At 41.9% G+C, this 19547-nt stretch overlaps 1 protein-coding gene across 1 annotated transcript; it reads left to right on the top strand.

Moving 5' to 3' along the window:
• Positions 1–10239: 10239 nt before the first annotated feature.
• On the top strand, positions 10240–15508 carry LOC104154587 (carboxymethylenebutenolidase homolog). The gene is made up of 5 exons (XM_009699176.1): positions 10240–10445; positions 11116–11223; positions 13082–13224; positions 13636–13727; positions 15329–15508. Exons 1-5 carry the CDS (start codon positions 10240–10242, stop codon positions 15506–15508), a joined length of 729 nt encoding a protein of 242 aa, XP_009697478.1.
• Positions 15509–19547: the final 4039 nt, after the last annotated feature.

The raw sequence follows: 19547 nt of genomic DNA, 5'->3' as shown, positions 1-19547 counted from the left end.
TCTGGATAACAAGCCAGAAGATTATTCATACCCTGGAGGACCTGTTGTTTGTATCTGGGCTTACGAGGTTTGCACAAGGAGGAAAGGAAACCCACTGGTGTCTGGCTTGATAGGAACAAGTAGTGATTTCACTCAAAAAAATGGATCTTGGCTCCCCAAGCAAACCCACAAGCAAGCTAGGAGATATGGGGAAGCTAGTAATTTGTGGTGCAGACTGTTGGTCTCTTTGAAGAGAGGCAGGTGACTGGGGACTTGATTCCAGCTTGCTGGGGAAGGGTTTCAGGTTTGGGTTGTTTTTTCCTCCTGAACCAGGAGAACAGGATGCAATGAATAGGTGAGCCTGGCCTGAGGTCTGAGCTGCAGCTGAAGACAGAGCTCTGGAAGGGACCTGCCTTATGGTAGCTGCTGTGTCGAGTACAGACAGGCTATCATCTCTATAGCTTCCTGGGAAAAAAAGGAAAAATCAAAGCACCTTAGAAAGGAACCTTGTGAAGATTCCCACTTCTTGGGAGTTCACCCTTTGTTGGCACAGCTGCTTCGGCACTAATAGCCCTTGCAAAAGTTTCAACTGTCCAGGTGGGCAGGGGCAGATGTCCAGGTGGGCAGGGGGAGACAACCTCTTCGAGACCACGACGTTTGGTGCCACACGCAGCAGACATCCTCTCTGACCTATACAGGGTGGGCAGTGACTGCAGTCTGGTTGGCCTCCCTGCCCCAAGTGTTCCCTTCCACACGTAATGCACGTTGCCCCTAATGCACGTTGCCCCATGCCTGCCTGTGCCTGCCCGGGGCATCGTTGCCAGGAGACACACGGTGGGCTTGTCCCTTCCCCGCCTGGATCCTTCCTCTCTTCTGAGATCCTCTGTTACATGTTTACTCCAGCATATGCTCAGGGACTCTTAGAAACTGATTTTGTTAAACTGACACAGACTGTAGGGCGGGTACACTCACTCCTAGCACAGACTCAGCCATTTGCAGGATTACACTGAAAAGTAATTTCTTTCTGCTAGGCCAAAGTTCATTATTTCACTTTAAAAAAAGGGTGAGAACAGGTGCTCCCTGGAAACGTATTTAATAAAGTACCTTGATTGCTCTGAATTAATTTACGTATGGTAATTACCTTGTAATATAATTAGAAGCTCTTATATTTACTTTCCTTAAACTTGCTGCTTTGATGTTGCACTTGGGTGTCTGTATTGCTTTGCGGGATACAGTCCAAAGCTGCCTGGATCCAGTCCAAGATTACTAATGTGTAGACGTGTGTGCAAAACAGGACTTTTAAAGTTGAGCAAACATGGGAAGAACATTTTTTTTCCTGGCACTCTGTTTAAAATTTTGGAGTTTAAAACACTGATTTAGTATAGCAATTTTTGCCAGAATTGTTCAATAATCAGTGATAGTAGCAAACATTTCCCCTTTTCCCAGTTATGAAAAAAACCCTAAATGTTCATCTAGAAGATGTATAACCTGTGGGGGATCATATGTAAGTGGAAATTTTGGAGTCCTCTTGGCTTTAAAAAGGATCTCTTGGAAAATCTCAGCCAAATCAAACTGTTCAAGTGCACATTGGGAGTTTACAGAGGAGAAGCCAAATTTCTACTCATGAAAGTTGCCTCTTCTGAAAAGTGGGGTAAATTCTACTGGCACAAGGTGCAGCTTTTTGTCCAAGGCAACTTATTTGTACTAAAGACTGAAATTGTGTTTATATCTCAGCACAAACATAGCCTCAATTACAAGCAAAGAAAATGATCCCCTTCTAGCTGATTAATCCTAGAAAATTCCTGAAATATAATATGAGCATTAGAGGAGTTTTTTATGAGACAACTCGTACAAATTAAGAAAAAAAAAAAAAGAAAAAGAAAAAAGGACTTATGCCCTGGAGCGAAACAGACCAAATATAGGTATTTTTAAATCAGCATTTTATGGGGAAAATTCTGCATACAAAACTCAGCTTTCAATGACTAAATATGTGGAATGAATGGATCCTTGAAGGTAATGGTCTGAATGGTGGATAACTGAAAGGAAAAGTACTTTGTAGTCATTTTTGGATTCCAATTTTTTGTAGTTTTAGAGAAGATGACAAAATATTTGGTAAGAAAAAAAAATAGACATATTCTTAAATCATACAAAAAAAAGATGTTCAGATTTTTAGATTAGGAAATCATCCCTTAATCCATGCAATTATCCGTGTAATCTTAATTCTGTTGTCTTGCTCATGTCTCTATTTATAGCGCTCAGTGCCACAGTGATGCTGTCTCTGATATGAGGTACCTATTTTGGAGCCATTGCTCCAAAATGTACTATTTTCCTTATATCTTGCTATTAATAATCGTTATTATTTGGAATCATGTGCCTTGAACTGAAATTCCATTAAAAGTGTTTCTTAATAACATGATGAGCTACTGAATAACCTAGAAACACCTGGACAGTGTTAGGTAATTTTAATATGCCTCTTTGCACGTCACCCACAATATTAAAATAGTTTTCCTGTTATTGCTTTGGCATAATTAAAGTTATACTCCACCCTTTTTTCTATAAAGTTCGCAAAATACACCCTCTGAAATCCCACAAGCTCTTTCAGCAAAAATAGGAAATTTGAGACTAAACATTCACAATTTATTTTAGGTAAAAATTAATCCAAACCAGACATGAAAAACCCAGAAGCTGTTAGGTCAACCAGTTCTACAAGCCAACAAGCCAATTAGCAAGATACCTATTGAAAACATTTCTTTGCAGATCATCCTTCTGTCCCTGTGGTCAAAGCCATACTTCTGATTTTGGGGAGAAAAGGAGTTGTATGCTGTAAAAGCTGACCCTAGCCTACCCAAAAGAAAAACGGGACACTCAGAGGGACATTAAAAGGGCCATCCAGAAACAAATTGACACCGGTGACTTCAAATAACTTACAGAAATGGAGTAGAGTGGAAAGCCTGGAAAGGGGGCAGATGCAACGGGGACATGGCCAAAGGGGAGAGATGATGACAGACTATTATTTTTTAGCAGTAAATAAAAATGCAGGGGAGTGTGAGCATGGCGAGAGATGCAAAGATTAATAGCAAAGAAGCAGCAATCACCCTGGCCTGGGTCCTGGTGCCCTGTGAGGAATGATGGGTGCTCTGCTTGGTGCGTGGAACACGGCTGTGCCTGCCAGCACCACACCAGATGAAGCAGATAAGGTCACTCCCACAGAGGAGAGACTTCGGAGCCTTTCTTCTTAGACACACAGGGAAGCATGGGAAAGAGCGGGGATGTGGCTCAGTACTAACCAAATCAGAGAATTCCTGCAGGTTTTTGTTAATGCTCCAGGCAAAGGCAGCCATGAACTCCAGAATACCATGCTAGGTAAATGGTAAAGAACAAAATCGTAAGTGTGAGACTAGTTTTCATCGGTGACAGTGAAAGTATCTGTATGCATAAACCTCCCGCCAAGCCTTGATTTGCAATAACAAGAGCTGGCCCAATTTCCAAAGGTCTTTATTCAAACACTGACTAGAGACCAATGCCAGAAACCTGGAAAATGAAATCAGATTTATTAAACTGTGTTTCTTCCCTCCCAAGTGATGACTCAGTAGATAAGTTTAGGTATGCAGCCTTTTACTGGATGGAGGGAAAGGAATCAGAATAACATACAGAAACAAAAGCTCCAAAACCAGCTCCCAATTACAAGCCCACTGATTAGGCCCTCTTTGCAGTGAAGTTGTGTAAGAGGGACTAGCTATGCTCCCCTCCTGTAGCCACCCAAGTCCCAAGGGATGCCTCTTGCTCTCGGAGCAGATGCTGGGTACAGAGCCCTCACTGGCATTACAGCTGGCCCTGCAGAGCTGCAGTGTTCTGACCCCATCCCACCACGCATCTCTGCTAGCCCTTCCTGAGAGCCTCTCCACCGGTTCCTCACAAGGTTCCCTCAGAGGTGGGAAACCCTTAACAAGGCTGCTATTGCTGGCAGGACCCACGCAAAACGAGAGGGGAGCCTCCCCATCCCCTCTTGCCTTGTCTGCAGCTTCTAGGCTGCAAGCAGAGCATCACTCATCATAGGTGCTTTGAGCAGGTTTTACACAACATAAATATAACATTTGAAATGATTTCAACTTTCTGACAAGTCCGTTGCTACCAGCAGCACTCCAAATGCCGTACCAGGTGATGGTAAATGGGGCATGTGTAAGCCTGTCCATTGGTCTCGCTGTTGGACTCTTTCACTTCTGCACTAGACGCCAGCAGAGTACTAGCCTTTCTGGGTTTTTATCTATCAGTAGTTGTCTGGGAGAAAATACTTCTTTATTTTGCCTTGGGACAGTAGGCTTGCATATCCTAGGATCTTGGTTCCTATGTTCACATACAGCTAAAAATGCAGCCAACAGCTATGAGGATTTACTTTGGGGTTTTATTCCATGCCCATTTCTATAAAACCAGGAGGATCAATTGGAGGACTACTGATGCAAACCTTTGAGAAAGAAAAAAACAAACCCAAACAAAAAACAGCTGTGTGTTTCAGGTGAAGGAGAAATTTGACCACTGTGTGTTTGAACAAGTCAATCTGTTGCGCTCACTCCAACCCTTGTCTGTGTTCTTTTTTTTCTTTCTTTTTTTTTTTTTTTTCCCTGAAAAGGCTAGAAATAGTGATGTTCACAGCAGGCTTAAAAAAATAAATGTATAAAAGTTGCTTGAAGCTGTAGGAAATGCATGGGGGCAATGAACTCCATAATCCTGAGTCCATTACAGAGGCGATTATATCTTACTGGGAAAAAGACTGTCTCTTCAAGTACAGGAGATCTAAATGATTTAGGGTTTGCAGGTCAAACATAATCACAGTGTGCAGTCAAAGGCTTGCATTACAGCAGAGTGAGTCCTTTACTCTCCTTTCACCCTACCCACCCCCAATTAGAGATGCTAGGCATGAAGACAGGGTTCACAGTCATGAGAAGCATGTGGGATCAGATGTCTGCTTCTGCTGGCCCAATCTGTTCCACAGGGAACTACAGCTTGGACGGACCCAGGTTCTGGAGGGGCAAGGTAGGAAGAGAGTACTTCAGTTTTGTGGATCTGAGTACAGTATGCCTACCCAGGTGGGGTTAGACAAGCTCAAGCAAGATGCCATTAATATCAAAGTATAAACCGGATCTTTTCAGTGAAGTCTTCCCACTCCCTCCCCTGCCACAAAAGCAATCTCTTTAATGGTTTCTTATACAATCCTGATGTGCAAAGCTACTGACAGGTATGACAGGACAAACACCCTTTGTCTGGTCATGACAAACCTTAATTTTGAGTTACGTGTCGCTCCCACAGCACACAGAGGTGGGACTCATCTTACCTGAGTGATGATACGCTCAGCACAGCAATCTACACCTGCACTAGGTGGGTAAACTGCTGTTAAACTCCGTGATCAGCACAGTTGGTGGCGTCTAGGGGACTATCCATTTCATTCTAAAGAAGACACCCATAGAGTATGAATCATACCCTAAATCTTGATGACAGCTGTGGGAGTGTAGACACCTTGCTGACATGTAGACGTCCTCATTGTAAATGTCTGAAGTTTGGTGAACTGATTCCAACCATCACCTGTTTTATGTAGTCCTCAGATTACACAGTGGTCACTACCACACAGAGTACTGCTGAGAATCTACAGAATGATGATGGGACTTGTTTGTCATATACACTTAGGATCAAAATTTCTTTATTGATCTTTTACTTGAAATGACATTGTCATTTTCTTTGGGCTCTTTTGTCTCTCTCATTCCTCCCCCCTCAACATGCACACACACACGCACACACAAATGACATGCACACACAGAGAAAATTAAAGTGACAGTAGACATCAGCCTGAGGGCTAAGCTAATGTTCCTTGCATACAAGACCATTATAGAAATAGGAATGGCAAATTTCAGTGAGCCACCATCAGTAACAACCAGCTCAGACTCAAATGTTTCTAACTTGTTGAAAGCAAGTCTAATCAAAAATAGCCTGAAACACTATTGGACTTGTTGGGAATACTTGTGGGTGTGGCTGTAATATGTTTAAGCTGTGTGCTAGGGATACTTCCGTAATATTTTTATGCTGCAAGTTTGCCAGGACAGATTCATCTTAATTCAGCACAAATTCCATTAAAGACATTTATTATGAGCAATAAAAGTGCATGAATATACTACCAGAAAATGCAACTCTGAATTTAACAATGCATCATTAAATGCACCATTCATGCTAAAAGTCTCAGCTATAAATGCCGAGGTCAGAAGATTCTGCAGTGTCTTAAATGGCTGCATCACACACATCATTTGCTTTGTAGTGTACAGGTCTGGATGGGAAATTTTCCCAGAAAACTGAAGTGTGTTTATAATAAGACTCAGCAGCCTTTTTTCAACTTCTCTATACTATTTTGTTAGGAATGATACATATTTAGAGAGATGAAAAAAATAAGTGCAGTACAGTGTTTGTGTGCATCTTGCTTTCTAAACTCCTTAAATAATAAATAAAAAAAAGGTAGAGTAAATGGCAACTGATGCGGAGCCTGCTGCATCCTGCCTCTCTGCATGATTTGTCCCCACCCCTTCCATTTGGGATGACTCCTGTGCTAAGCCTCTCCTCCTCACCTCCCAATCCCAAAGTCTGCAGAAGAGTTAAAGAGCACCTGGAAACTGGATGGGCAGCAGCAGAAGCAAAACTGTCAACAGAACTGGTTTTCTTCTTTTAGTGCTTAGAGAAATCTAGTTGGTATCTCACTGAGCAGAAGAAGCGAGCTGGACTAAAACAGGATCCTGTACTCCAGGTATGTGATGGCAAACTGGTCTACAAAGGCAGAGTTGGCAGTAGAGAAAGGCTAACTACTTTTAACTGTGCTGAAAGGGAGAAATCTGAAATTGCTAAGCAATTAGATATAGCTCTTTGAAAAGGCACGAAATGTTTGGCAAAAGCCACTTCTTTAAAGAGATACTTTTATTTTGGCTTCAGTAAAAAAATGCACAAAGACAAGTATTTGGGAGTGCACAAGGTGAAGATGAAGGGTGTCAGCTTTGGGAAAGACTGGATTTAATTTTGAGTCCTTGCTGCAAGCTGTGGCACAGCAATAGTTCTGAGGACACTGGTAGCCATTTTATGTCCATCAGTACCAAGATCACATTAAAGGACCATAATAATTTCTTTTGCCCTTATGGTAATGAATTCCTATTCTTTTCCTTGTCTGGTCCATTGGAGCACTTACCATTGAAATAAATTACTGCTGGAGTTTAAAATGTTATCACTGGACCCAGGAAAAGGGCAGAGATGACACATCTTGGCATCACTGGTCCAAGGTCCTGCCAAACAGCATGGCACTTTGAGATCACATGTTCATACTCACTTTTGGAGAAGTGGGGATTATCCTTAGGACTATCTTTGCTCGTTTTACCTGATTGTTTTTTAAAGATTTTTAGCTTCACCTTCCAAGTAGGGATTTGTTTTTTCCTCTTGAAAACTGAGACTCGGCAGGATTTAATCATGTGATTTGTTGCTCCCTAAAAATGTAGTAGTTTTATTCTGTCCTACCACCCAAGGGAGCCCACCTTTGCCTTGTGATAATAGTAAATAACTCTCCTTAGTTTTTATGTTACTTGCAAGAAAGCTGAATGGTATCAAGACACTCAAGGAAGAGCAGGACCATGGTGAGAAGGAGAAGCTGTAAGAAGGCCTGCTCTTTGTGAGCAGGATGACAGCAGACTCATGGATATCAGTCTTTTTTCCCTGTTATCAGCAGTCAGTTTTTCCCCTGTTCTGAGCTTCCCACCAGGCCCTGCGTCTCCTCTGTGCTGGAGCTCAGCGATGAGGAGCGGGGCGTAAAGGTGAGATGCTGCCTACTTGGAACCGTGCCATGGGGAAAGCAGGAAAAGTTTAATGGCTGAAATTGGTGGGAAGAGGGAATGAGGTGAGACAGGACAGGTAGGAAGTATCCTGGCTTGTTGCTTCGCCACACCGTGTTGCATGGAGCAAAGTGGGTGGGAACAAATAAAGCTTCTGACTGAACAGGATCCCATCAAAGACTTCTAAGCAGTTCAGGTGTGGCTGAATATTTACTAACGTTCTCCGTTCTCCGCAGCCTGGTGCCTGGAGGAGAGCCAGCTGGCTAGGTATCAAGCCAAAGGCTTGGGAAGCATCTGTTGGGAAGCAACCAACAGATAGGGAGTAGGCTGTTTCACAACTATTGCAAAGCTTAATGCCTCCTAAGCACTACTTCCTTGAAGGGGACACTGTAGGTTGTGCCCTTCTGAACAAAAGACCTTAGTGGAGTAAGATTGTGGCTGTCATCTCAGAAGCCAGTGACGTTAGCTATCTTTGGGAGTGCCTGTGAATCCTCCAGGCAGTCTCTTGCACTTCAACAAGCTTATTCATTTTAGGTTAAAGGAAAAAAAGAAAAAAAGAAAAAAAAAAAAAAAAAAAAAAGAGGTAGGAAGCACTTTTGCAAGAGCAGACATCTCTCAAGCATTTTCTGACCTACTATGGGGGACTTAAACTAGGAGATACTCTTCCATGCATGTTTCGGCTTCCACTTTCATATGATGCCAAAATGACAGAGGTTTTAGTCCTGAAGATCAAGCTACTTTATGCTTCCTAGCATCAACTCTGACATTCAGAAGTTGAGAAAGGTGGGAAAACAATTAACAAATGTAATCAGCTCTCAGTTATCAGCACAGGGGATTACTCATGATGTGAGATCATCCACTTCGTGGCTATTTCTGAAACAGCTTAGTTCTAGCAGTAAAGCCACATTTGCTGAGTTCCTATATCTCTACATCCCAGGGGTTACAGTTGTAATCAAGTGTATTTGCTCAAGCTCAGTGCTGGCCCCACCAGATCTGGTGACAGCAGCCGCAGGGTTGGGAGGGGATGAGGGAGAAGTGTCTCTGCACTATACATTGGGAAGGGTGATTATCTTGGATATGAGGCAGTTTAAATGCATAAAAAATTCAGATGCTGTTATTGGATCTTATGAGTTAATCATGCAAGCTGGGAAGTGTTGTGTAAGGCATAAGCAAGCGGTGAGTCTCTGTAGCATTCACTCTCTGTTCTTCACTCTGCCTGCACCATGATTCCAAATGTGTCTGTATCACCTAGGCAAAATTCCCCATTACTCAGTGAAACCTAGGTCTCTGCTGTTGTGGTTAATGGAGACCTGAGGAAGGTTTACATTTTTACCAGAATTTGCCACACTTCCGTGAAGACTAGATAGTTTTCTAAAGTACATGCAACAACGTAAACAGAAATAATAGGCTGATGTAGAAATGATGAAGCAGAGACAGTCACAATGTATATGCGGGTGTGTGTACTGCATCCCCAAGGACAGTTTCAAAGTCAATTTCTGGCTAGGAAATGCTACTATGAACACTGCCCCTGCAGATTTAATTGGATTCCTTGTATAGATGCACTATAGCACTACTTGTAATTACAGGATCGCATTCTACTTTTTGCATAGAGTCCATTCCAAGCTCCTGACACAGAGAGTCAGAACAACTTTTGACTTTAATCTCTCTAGCACAGCTACTGGCTCGTTGTCTGTAATTGCTATTTTTGGAGAAGGGACAAAGCCAAATACTGTCACATATTTTGAATGTGATTTACATATCTGCTTGTTTTCTTGCAATCCCTTTCAAGGGCGTATGGGCCCAAGGCATTGGAATCCAGTTTACAAATCCATACTGCAGTCCTTCATCAACTGCGCCCAATACCTCGGCTCCCAGAACAGCTGTGATGCTGCTACAGAAAGCACAGGTTAGCTAGCAGGAGCCAGCACTGAGAGAAGCACAGAACACTGTATTTTTCTGTAGCAGTTCTGTGGTCCTCACCCATCACATAATTCAGAGAAACCAGCATGGGATTTCCCATGAAGATACATGATGGCCCCATGCCTGTGGAAAAAGTGACATCTGAAGGCGTACTGCTTCACACCAGTGCTGACAGAGTGGCATGGGAGCAAAACAAATGACATGAGAGTCAGGACCTACATGTGCAGGTTGTTTGTAATTTTATAACTTTGCTTTTGGTATTTCTCTTCATTCTCAGCTTGAGAACACATCATGGACTAAGAGCCATTCTGCAATGGAACATTGCTTTTGCTTTTTTCTACTTTCTCCTTTCAGACAATGATGTCAATGTTATTTACAGAATTGATCTGCTTTCTCCAGATCATTTTTGTCTTTATTTATGTTAATAATTTGTGTTAACAAATTATTTTTATTTTTGTGCTCTCTTTTTTTTCCTTTTTTTTTAGATTTCCAAATGGCTGATCCTTTCCTATATGATACTGGAAGAAGATCTAAATATGGGTGCCTTGGACATGAAGTACAAATTGAGCACATCAAGGCATATGTTTGCAGACCATCTTTTTTCACAGACAAAGCTGTCATTGTGGTTCATGATATATTTGGATGGCTGTTCCCAGACACTAGATACATAGTTGATTTGATTGCAGGTCATGGATACGTGTAAGTAACTGTCTTTCTTCTCTTCCTCTTAAATGCACTCAGAGATCACCAGGCCCAAAGCTAAGCATGACAGATGATATTTCCCATGCACACAGGGCAACCATACCATTTCAGTCTGAGCAAATAAAAGAGCAAAGGGACAAAATGTTCCCATGAGGCCATCAAAGCTACTAAAATTGACCCATCAAAAATGTCTACCTGAGCACAAAGCCACAAGGAAAGTCACAAAGTGCCAGCATTTGTGCTTATGTGGCAGCGTGGGTGATTAAAAGATAAATGTTGGTGTCTATCTTTAACTTGTATAAGCTTTTCAGAACCAAACCTTTTGAACAGTTGCTTTAGGTTTTACTAGCAAAGAGGTATATATGCCTTTATATAGAATCAGGAGGGTTGCTTAATCCCTTTACTTTTATTTCAAGTATGTCTAAGGAAATAATGAGAGTTTATTTGTGTTTTTGTTTTTGTTTTTGGTTTGGTTTGGTTTGGTTTTTTTTCATAAAGACATACATTTAGCTCTGCTGATTGCCAGAACAGGATGAGCAGAATTATGATTCAGATAGCAACCATGTAGATGTGTACTCTGGAGCAGAATACATTAGGAGACATTTAGACATCCAGAGATTCTCCCCACCTGGACGTGAAAGTTGACTTGATTCCATGTCTCACACAGAACCATCTGCCCAGACTTCTTCAAGGGGACAGAGCCCTGGAAGACTACTGACCACTGGGCTGACTTTGCTGACTGGATGAAACATCATGATCCCATGAAAGTAGACAAGTAAGATACACATTTGCACTTGAACTTTAAAGAGAATCCAGCAAATGGGGGGAATGTGTATTAAATATTAAAAGTGGCACCTTACAGCACGTCAAGCTGGCTGCATGCACACAATTGTTTATTCTGGGTGGTTCTTCTGTGGTTCTGGGCACTGTCTTGGCTGGGATTTGGAAAGGACCGTCTGCTGCATCCATCACTCTGCTTATTGTCCCTATCTTGTTTTCCTGGGCCCTTTTCTAACTATGTTATACTGGCCACACAGACTCATAGCCAGTATTTCACAGGCTATGAAATATCCAGCACTGTCACCCACAAGTGCTGATTCTGCCTCCAGTTCCTCAAGATAAAGAAGAAAACTCTTCCACAGCTGCTCATGTTATCTGTCAGTTGTCACTTGGCCATCTTGCTTTCTGCCTTGTAGATAATGATAGGTGCAGCACTACATCAAAATTTGCAAGATTGCCCAAAACCTAAAATACATCTGGTCAACTACAGTGTTTTTTCTCAATGTGAAATTGAAGGAGCCCACTATCTGTAGAGCCTAGCAGTGCCTGTAACAGGGTTTCCTTGAATTATGGGAGGCATTACTGTTTCTTCAGCATCTATCACCACAGCCTAAAACTTCAGAAGATGATCGAGAGGCAGTGACACCATATTACTCAGCTATCATCTTGTAAGCCACAAGTATTCTTCTGACCTTTTCAAGAGGTCCCAGTGGTCACAGCCTCACTTCAACATCTCTCAGCAAAGCTTTTGACCATATAGTTGCAGAAGCTATGACTGAATTTTTTGAGAAGGTAAAAAATCCTACTCCAAAGAGTGAGCAGATATGTGGGCACTGTCTTAAACAATTAAGACCTCAAGGACATGCCTCTGCTATCTTTTGAGAGTTCACTTGTACCTGCCCTCAAGGTCAGATCCATTGCTCTTTCAGAGCACAAGGAATCCAACACACTCATGACTTACCTAGCACCCCTCCAAACAAACTGAATCTGAGAGAGCTCATGCATTCACAGCGCGCTCCCCGGCTACAGGCCTAGGACACAATCTCCTTCTCATGTCACTGTCATACTGTTTTTTTTGTCAGCCTAACTAAACATGTGATGGCCATACTAATATACCTAATAGTTGAAAATATAGTTATTAGTATTTGCAGTCTGCATTTAAAATTAATTTAAAAATCTGTAGATAAAGAAAACCAAAAAACTGTTGAGACCTAATAGGTAAGCAATTAAAAAAATATTGACCTGCTCTGGCCTACATTAAAAGCAATGTTCATATTTTTTGCATTATACCTCATGGAATACCTGTTTTTTTAAACATTGTAGTTACTAGCAATTAAATTTTGAGTAATTGTTACTTTAGCATACTATTATTGCACAAGGGCTTGGTAGGATATTTTAATATTAACTCATGCAACAGGAATGACATACTCAAGATAAATCTTTATCTAAATAGTAGAGATAGCACAGTGAAGCTTAACTATTCCTACAATCCATAATGCAAGATGTTGTTCTACTTGCAGATATGTCTTGTCTTTAGTTGTCCTGTCCTAGACAAAGTGATTCAATTAAAAATTTGCTTATTTTGAAAACAAAGGAGCAGGTCACAATTCAGGTAAGTATTTAAGTACCTACACCTGTACTCCCCTAAACTAGGACCAGAGATGTTAACTCCCATTTAAGAATAGAAACCACTGCTCTGGGCTGAAATGTGTTTTTTAAATATTCTCTGTTTTAAATGATTGGGGTTGCAGACACAGAAAAATTCATGTCTCTCTTTTTCAATTTACTTCTTAAATTGTCAAGTATTGATTCTGCGATAGATTCCTTAGTTTACTTTTGTTTATATGTCTTAGGGAAGCTGATGTTGTCTTGAAGTATCTAAAGGAACAATGCGGTGCAAAGAAGATTGGTATCGTTGGGTTTTCCTGGGGTGGAATGGCAGTACATCACTTGATGCTGAAAAATCCTCAATTAACCGCTGGGGTGTCCCTCTATGGTAGTGTAGAACACATGAAAACTTACATGGGCTCACATGACTATGCATAGTTTGTAACTCTACTTATTGCTTTGTAACAATTTCAGTAAATACTCAACTCAAAGGTGAGTTGCAGTTTTTAATTATGGTTATTTCAGCAATATACTATATTGGTATAAAAGTTTAAGACTGGTGTAAACCAGAAAAAAATTGCTTCATTTTGCAGAGTAATTTTCTAATCTTTTTTTTAGTGCTTGGAGAGTGGGGAAATATATTTTCCAAATATTTTTTTCTCCATCCAAATAGAAACTGTCCTGATCTAAAAAATGTACATAGCGAGTAAACCTAAATAGATATTTTGTCTTTTAATTTGCTGTTTATCTTGCAAGAATGTTAACCTCACTAACAAACTGTTTCTCAAAAACATTATAGGAATAATTAGGGACTCTGAAGAAAGATACAATTTACTAAATCCCACATTTTTCATTTTTGGTGAGAAAGACCACACTATTTCTTACGATCAGGTAAGCTGTTGTACTAGAAATGCTTTTTCTTTTCTCATAGTTCTTTTATCCCACACAGAAATCCTAGCTTGTTAGAAACTGTTTTCTCATACAAAAAATCAGACAGGCTGGATTGTTTTGCTTATATTTCAGCTTCCCCTATATCTTGCTTAGGTTATTCAAAGCTTTGTTTTTGAGGTGAGAAATGCAGTAAAGACCAGTGATTGGTCTCTGAGTTGCTGGACAAGCAGAGTGTGAAACTGGGCAGGGAGATCCAACTGGTATGAGCCAAACGTCTCAAAAACTTGGATACTACTGCTATGGATGAGAGAACAGGTAGTTAAACCTCTGAATTCGGACACTGAATGGAAAAAAGTAATTTCAGCTTAGTAACAGAACTTTCTGTGGATCAATGACTAACTGCTTTTGGTACAAGAAGACAAAATGAACTTTTTCAGAAGAGTGGTCGTGAATTTTAACTAAGACGATGACAACTTGCGGACTCTGTTTTGACTCCTAGTTGCCACTTTTGTAAGTGTATCTGAGAGGCTAGATAAATATATGGATAGGAAACTGGTGCCCTCTTCTGTGCATAATTCCTTCTTTTCAGTGACAGGGATAACATACTGCCTCTAGCATAGTTTATGGTGTAGGAGCAGGGTCTAACTGGGGAGCTGGCAGTGTGCTCTGGGAATGCAGAAACCAATCAATATTTACTTCTGTGTTAATCAGCATCTTGATCTGTACCTCAAATACGTGTCTGCTTTGCACAGGAAAACAAATCCTCACTCCCTGTCCCCTTTTTATGGTGAAAGTGTCTTTTTCCCAGGGACACATTGAAACCATACCTTTTTCTCCTGAAGCTTTCTCTCTGAGCTACCTATGCAGATTGTGTAAGAAATATTCCTGTCTTAAAAAAAAAAATCCTCAAATCCATTGTTTTCTGCACTGAACAATAAAGCACTCTGTTGAAAAAAAACGTAAACATGAAGTAAATTACAGTACTGTCTCTAATCTGCACAATGGGTAGAATTAAGCTTGCAGGGGCAAAATAAGTGTTCATTCTCCTATTTTCTGACTTTTTGATGGAAATGAGCACAAAAATGTGTCTACACATATTACAGGTACATAATCATATGATTAGTAGTCTGTGTGTAAGTATGCGTGTACTTATCAAAAGATTGTGCAGGAACAGTGTCTTTTTGTTACACAGTATACTAAAAAAACCCCCTGTGTTTTCTTAAACTCTGTGACTAAACCTGTCAAAGTATTTTGGAATGAGAATCACTGAGGTTTAAAGAATATGTTCTCTCAAGATCAGAGCTTAAAATTAGGTTACAAGCCTAAGTCTCTGAATAGAAATGCACCTGTTCCTTTATGGCAATGAGATTTACCAAACCATCTTTGCAGTAACTGTTGAGGTCCTCAGACTCACCCATACTTTTAAAAAATGTTTCAATCTTGTATTCCAAATAGGGTTTTTCTCATCTGTTGGGCAACAGAACCTGCTTCAAGTGTGACAGTGGAGAAAAGACAACGATGTAGAGATATGAGAAACAGCAAGTTTGGGAAATTTTAAAAAACAAACCCACAACATAATGGAAAAATGCTTTCTTTTACAGATCACCTTATTGGAGGAGAAGTTGAAACAGTACTGTAAAGTTGCATATAAAATTAAAGTTTATCCTGGACAAGTTCATGGATTTGCACAACTGAAGCCAGAAGATATGAAACCTGATGATAAACCTTATATTGAAGAAGCTAGAAAGGATATGATTGATTGGATCAAAATGTTTGTTTGACAAAAGCATAAAGACTAGCCTTCAAGATCAGTGCTTGAATTGAGAGAAGAAAACAGTCAAGGGGAAACTATCTGGTTTTAAAAATTGTCATAAACAAAAGTGGGAACATTTTAATTTATAGTTCTTAATTTTTTTACAAGATTTACACAAGACTGTGAAATCAAAGTTGGACTAAAGTACGATTAGGCATTAAAAAATTGCTTGGATTTGTCTTGCTTTGTATATGTTTCATTATTCTGCATTATGACATCAGTAGCAATGATACTGTTCATCCCTTTGTCTTTGCTAGTGAGCATGACTTCATTGTGATTTTACCTGAGTAGTTTCAGGCTTTATTTTGGTATGATGATTGGTGGTCATAGGTGTTAACATGGAAATACCCTGGTTTTGCATGCTTTTTTTTTTTTTTAACTACAAAGTATTTGCCTCAGATATACTGCTGTACTGAGCAGAATTTCCCATGCATGAAACACACGTTTGGCTATGTTAAGGAGTTTGGAAGGAATGATGTTAGGTGGCACCCTCCAGGTATTCCCTTGGCAATGTTAAGAAGGGCACTTCGAGTCTTCCTTCATCAACATCAAGATAAAAATATAACCATTCCCTCCTGGCTGCAGAAGTAATCCAGGCATGAACACTGTGGGTTTATCATCCTGGTCAACTGTGGTACAAGGCTGACAAACAGGTACCCCCACTCAGTCCTGATTATATTGTTGTTTACATTATATCACTTGTTCCTCTCTTAAGTTCTTCCCCTTTATCACCCTTATCTCCTCCCAAGTACACAATGTATAAACAACAACAAACATCCCTGTTTACTCTTACTGCACTGGGTCCAGTTTTGTGACCTGCTGACATTTTTTTTTTTTGGTATTTTTTTATTTCATTGCCTTGGTAATGACTTGGCAACTTGTGTTTACTCAGAGATCCTCTAAGGGACCTGTGTCCCTTTTTATTTTCTGCAGCATCTGTCAGTTTCTCACCCTGTTGCCTTGTTAATGTAGCCAAAAATCAAGGCTAGCTATCTGCATGGATATTACTTTCCCTTCGACATCAGGAATGTTTGGCAGTTTCACACATTGCTATCCTATCAGCGTTACTATACGGTCACGGTATGCTGGTTGTCTGCATACCTCAACAGACAGAGTATGTTAAACAATACTGCTGTGAGGAGAGAAGTCATGAAGTTAGAGGCACAGTAGAAGCTGCATGTTGCTCAGCGCTCTGGTCTGTCACTCAGTATCTGTGTGGCCAGACAGCATGTCTGTCCTCACCTTTTGGGCAGCCGTATCAATGGAGGTATGGCTACACACATGGTGATGGAGGATGTTCAATAGTTAGAGAGAACAAAACTTGAAATGAAAAACATCAGCATTGTGTTATAGCCAAGTGAGATGTCCTGTTGTGAGCACACGGGTATGTCCAGTGGCTGACCTTCTTGCTGGGGTGCCGTGCTTCTGCAAAGCTGGCGACAACTGCAACCAAGCACCCTGCTCCATGCAACGACCTGCTGAAATACTGAGGCAGAAGTATAAAATAAAAATACGTGTGTGGGTGTTTTTTTTAAGTACCTCTCTGGATGTGCTTTACACCTCTAGACCAGGTTTCAGGCAGCATTGGGGGGCCTGGAGAAGTGCTACCAACCCCCTCCCGCAACCTTTTTCACTTGCAGCCCTCCCCTCAAACCCAGGAGGCCGGGGCAGCCGCCCCGAAAGCCCACTCGCCTTCAGGGGCAAGGGAGCTGCCGCCGCCGGTGGCATCACCCTGGGGGTGCAAATTGGACCCATCTTGACCAGAAAGATGCTGGAAAGTGGGAATGGGGCATCTGGGGCCTGCGGTGGCAGGCCAGGGAGCGAGGCGAGGCCGGGGACTTGGGGCATCCAGGCCAGGGGGCTGAGGGGACCCCGAGCTGCTGCCACCTTTGCCCTCCGCGGGACAAGGGGTCAGTGGAGGAGGCCCTGTCGGGAGGGTGAAGGGGAAGGCGAGGCGGCAGCAGGCGTTAGGGGCAGTGCTGAGCTCTGAGGAGGGGAGGATATTTCACAACAAAATCCCTCAGGGTGAAGCCTTGAGTGGTGTGGTCTGGCTTAGAAGCTGTCCTGCCCCACAGTGGGAGATTGGATGAGGTGACTTCCAGGGGGGCCTTCAACCCCGAACCTCCTCTGACCCCCAAAATCCCTGTGCCGACACGGTCCTTTCTGCATGATAACCTAAGCCTGTGTTAGCCTATGTCCCCAAATAGCTGTACCAGGTCACTAGCTGTATCTTGTGTAGCCAAACATCCAGGTCCCGATCCTGCAGCATTCCCACGTACCCCAAGGAGAGCTCCATGCCCTTGGCACCACTCCCATCCCTGTGTACCTTCATGACCTCAAAAAAATGCTCCAATGTTGTGGGTTTGTGAAGGCAGCACCATGTATAACATCATTTTTGTAGGAGAGGAGGGGCAAGCATGATGAAGCTTTTGCTAATCAGGAAAATATAAATTTGAGGGAGTTGGGAAAGCAGTGTCTGCTGTAGCATGTCCTGAACTGAAAAATGCCAGTTGCATTATTGATGTTAAAAACCTGTTTGAAACGGGCTAGTAGCACGCATTACATGTGCAACAGCTTTCTCCTGTTTGTTTACCCAAATACTATGTAACTTCTTAAAAATAAGCGTTCAGCGGGGAGCCTCCTTAGATGAAGCTAACAAGCGGGGTGTTGTAGCTGTGGGAGAGCACGTGTGAGACACAGCTGCAGGGTGTGTAAACAGCTGTTACAGAAGAGGTGTGAAAGCCTGCCTGTACTTTTCTCCAAATGTGCTGAGCCCTGGGCGGTCAGGGCTGGCACAGGGTGTCTTCAGCCATGCTGAGGATCCAGGCTGTCCTGCCGTTCACAGCACATGGCCATGGGTGCCACGGCTTCTGGGGTCCCTGATAAATTGTTCCCAGGCTTGGTTGGTCGACCTTGGTGGTGGTGGATGCCCTGACCTCATCGCGGTTCATTCCCCTCTGCCCGTGTCCCACCCTCCTCAGTGAGCAGGTAAGGAGTTTGCAGGCAGCGTGTAAACTTTCCTCCAGATCTTTAAAAGCCATATTGAGGCAGGATTCTTCACACCTGCAGAAAAGGGAGGATGGTTTACCTCGAGAAAAAGAAAGGAGGCATTTTCTGCACCTAACACCTATCTGCTCAGCCCAGACATAACTCCAATTTAGGCGAGATCTGATGCAGATTGCTATCATAGTTAGCTTTTCAGCACTGCATTAAAAGCACTGTGGCTAACAGCTTTACAGCCGTATTTGCTCAGGGAAATGCCCACGAGATGGGGCCCCTCTCCTTGACTGTCACGAAGAAGATTTTTAGGGGGTTTGTCTCTAATTACAACAATCAACGCTCTGAATAGTCCCTGTCAAATCCTGCAGTAAACGTACACCACTGTCAGAGGAAACCCGGCTTCCTAGTAAGTGGGAAGCTGTAGTAAGCAAAGCTGCTGAATGTTGTCTCTGTGTGCAGCGAGGTGCTGCTGCCGGCTGGATTATGATAAAAGGTGGAAAGTCACCTCCTCCTTAAGGACTCTGTAGTTATTCAGAGGGAGCCCTGGTTGTGATAGAACATCAACACACCCTGCGTTTTATTTTGCACTACTGAATATTTATCGGTTTATCTCCTGTACATGGCATAATCAGATTACCTTAGGATATCGTTAAAATTTGATAAGCCAATGAGTTGGAAGAAGCATGATTTGAATTGTACCCTGAGGGTATTCTGTTTATCCTTGCTCATCATGAGTAAGATCTTTCTCATACAAACAAATATAAGTAGATGTATACTGAGCTGCTTAAGGGCATTTTAACCATGACAAACAGTATTAGTTCCAAAATGCTGAGTTAATCTCCTTGCAACTCTCTGTTATTTAAACTTGATTGGCCAAATAGTGCAAAATCACATTAAAACAACTCAGCAAACTAAAACTCAATTGAGGGGGAAAGCACCTTAGGCAACCCAAATTTATATCACTGCAGAAGTAGCGCTCAAAGAATAGCAACTAGTAAATCTGAACT

The sequence above is a fragment of the Cariama cristata genome, unplaced genomic scaffold, assembly GCF_000690535.1.
Source record: "Cariama cristata isolate BGI_N322 unplaced genomic scaffold, ASM69053v1 scaffold24034, whole genome shotgun sequence".
NCBI lineage: Eukaryota > Metazoa > Chordata > Aves > Cariamiformes > Cariamidae > Cariama > Cariama cristata.
Note: the sequence above shows the minus strand (reverse complement) of the source record. Positions and strands in the feature narration are given on the sequence as shown.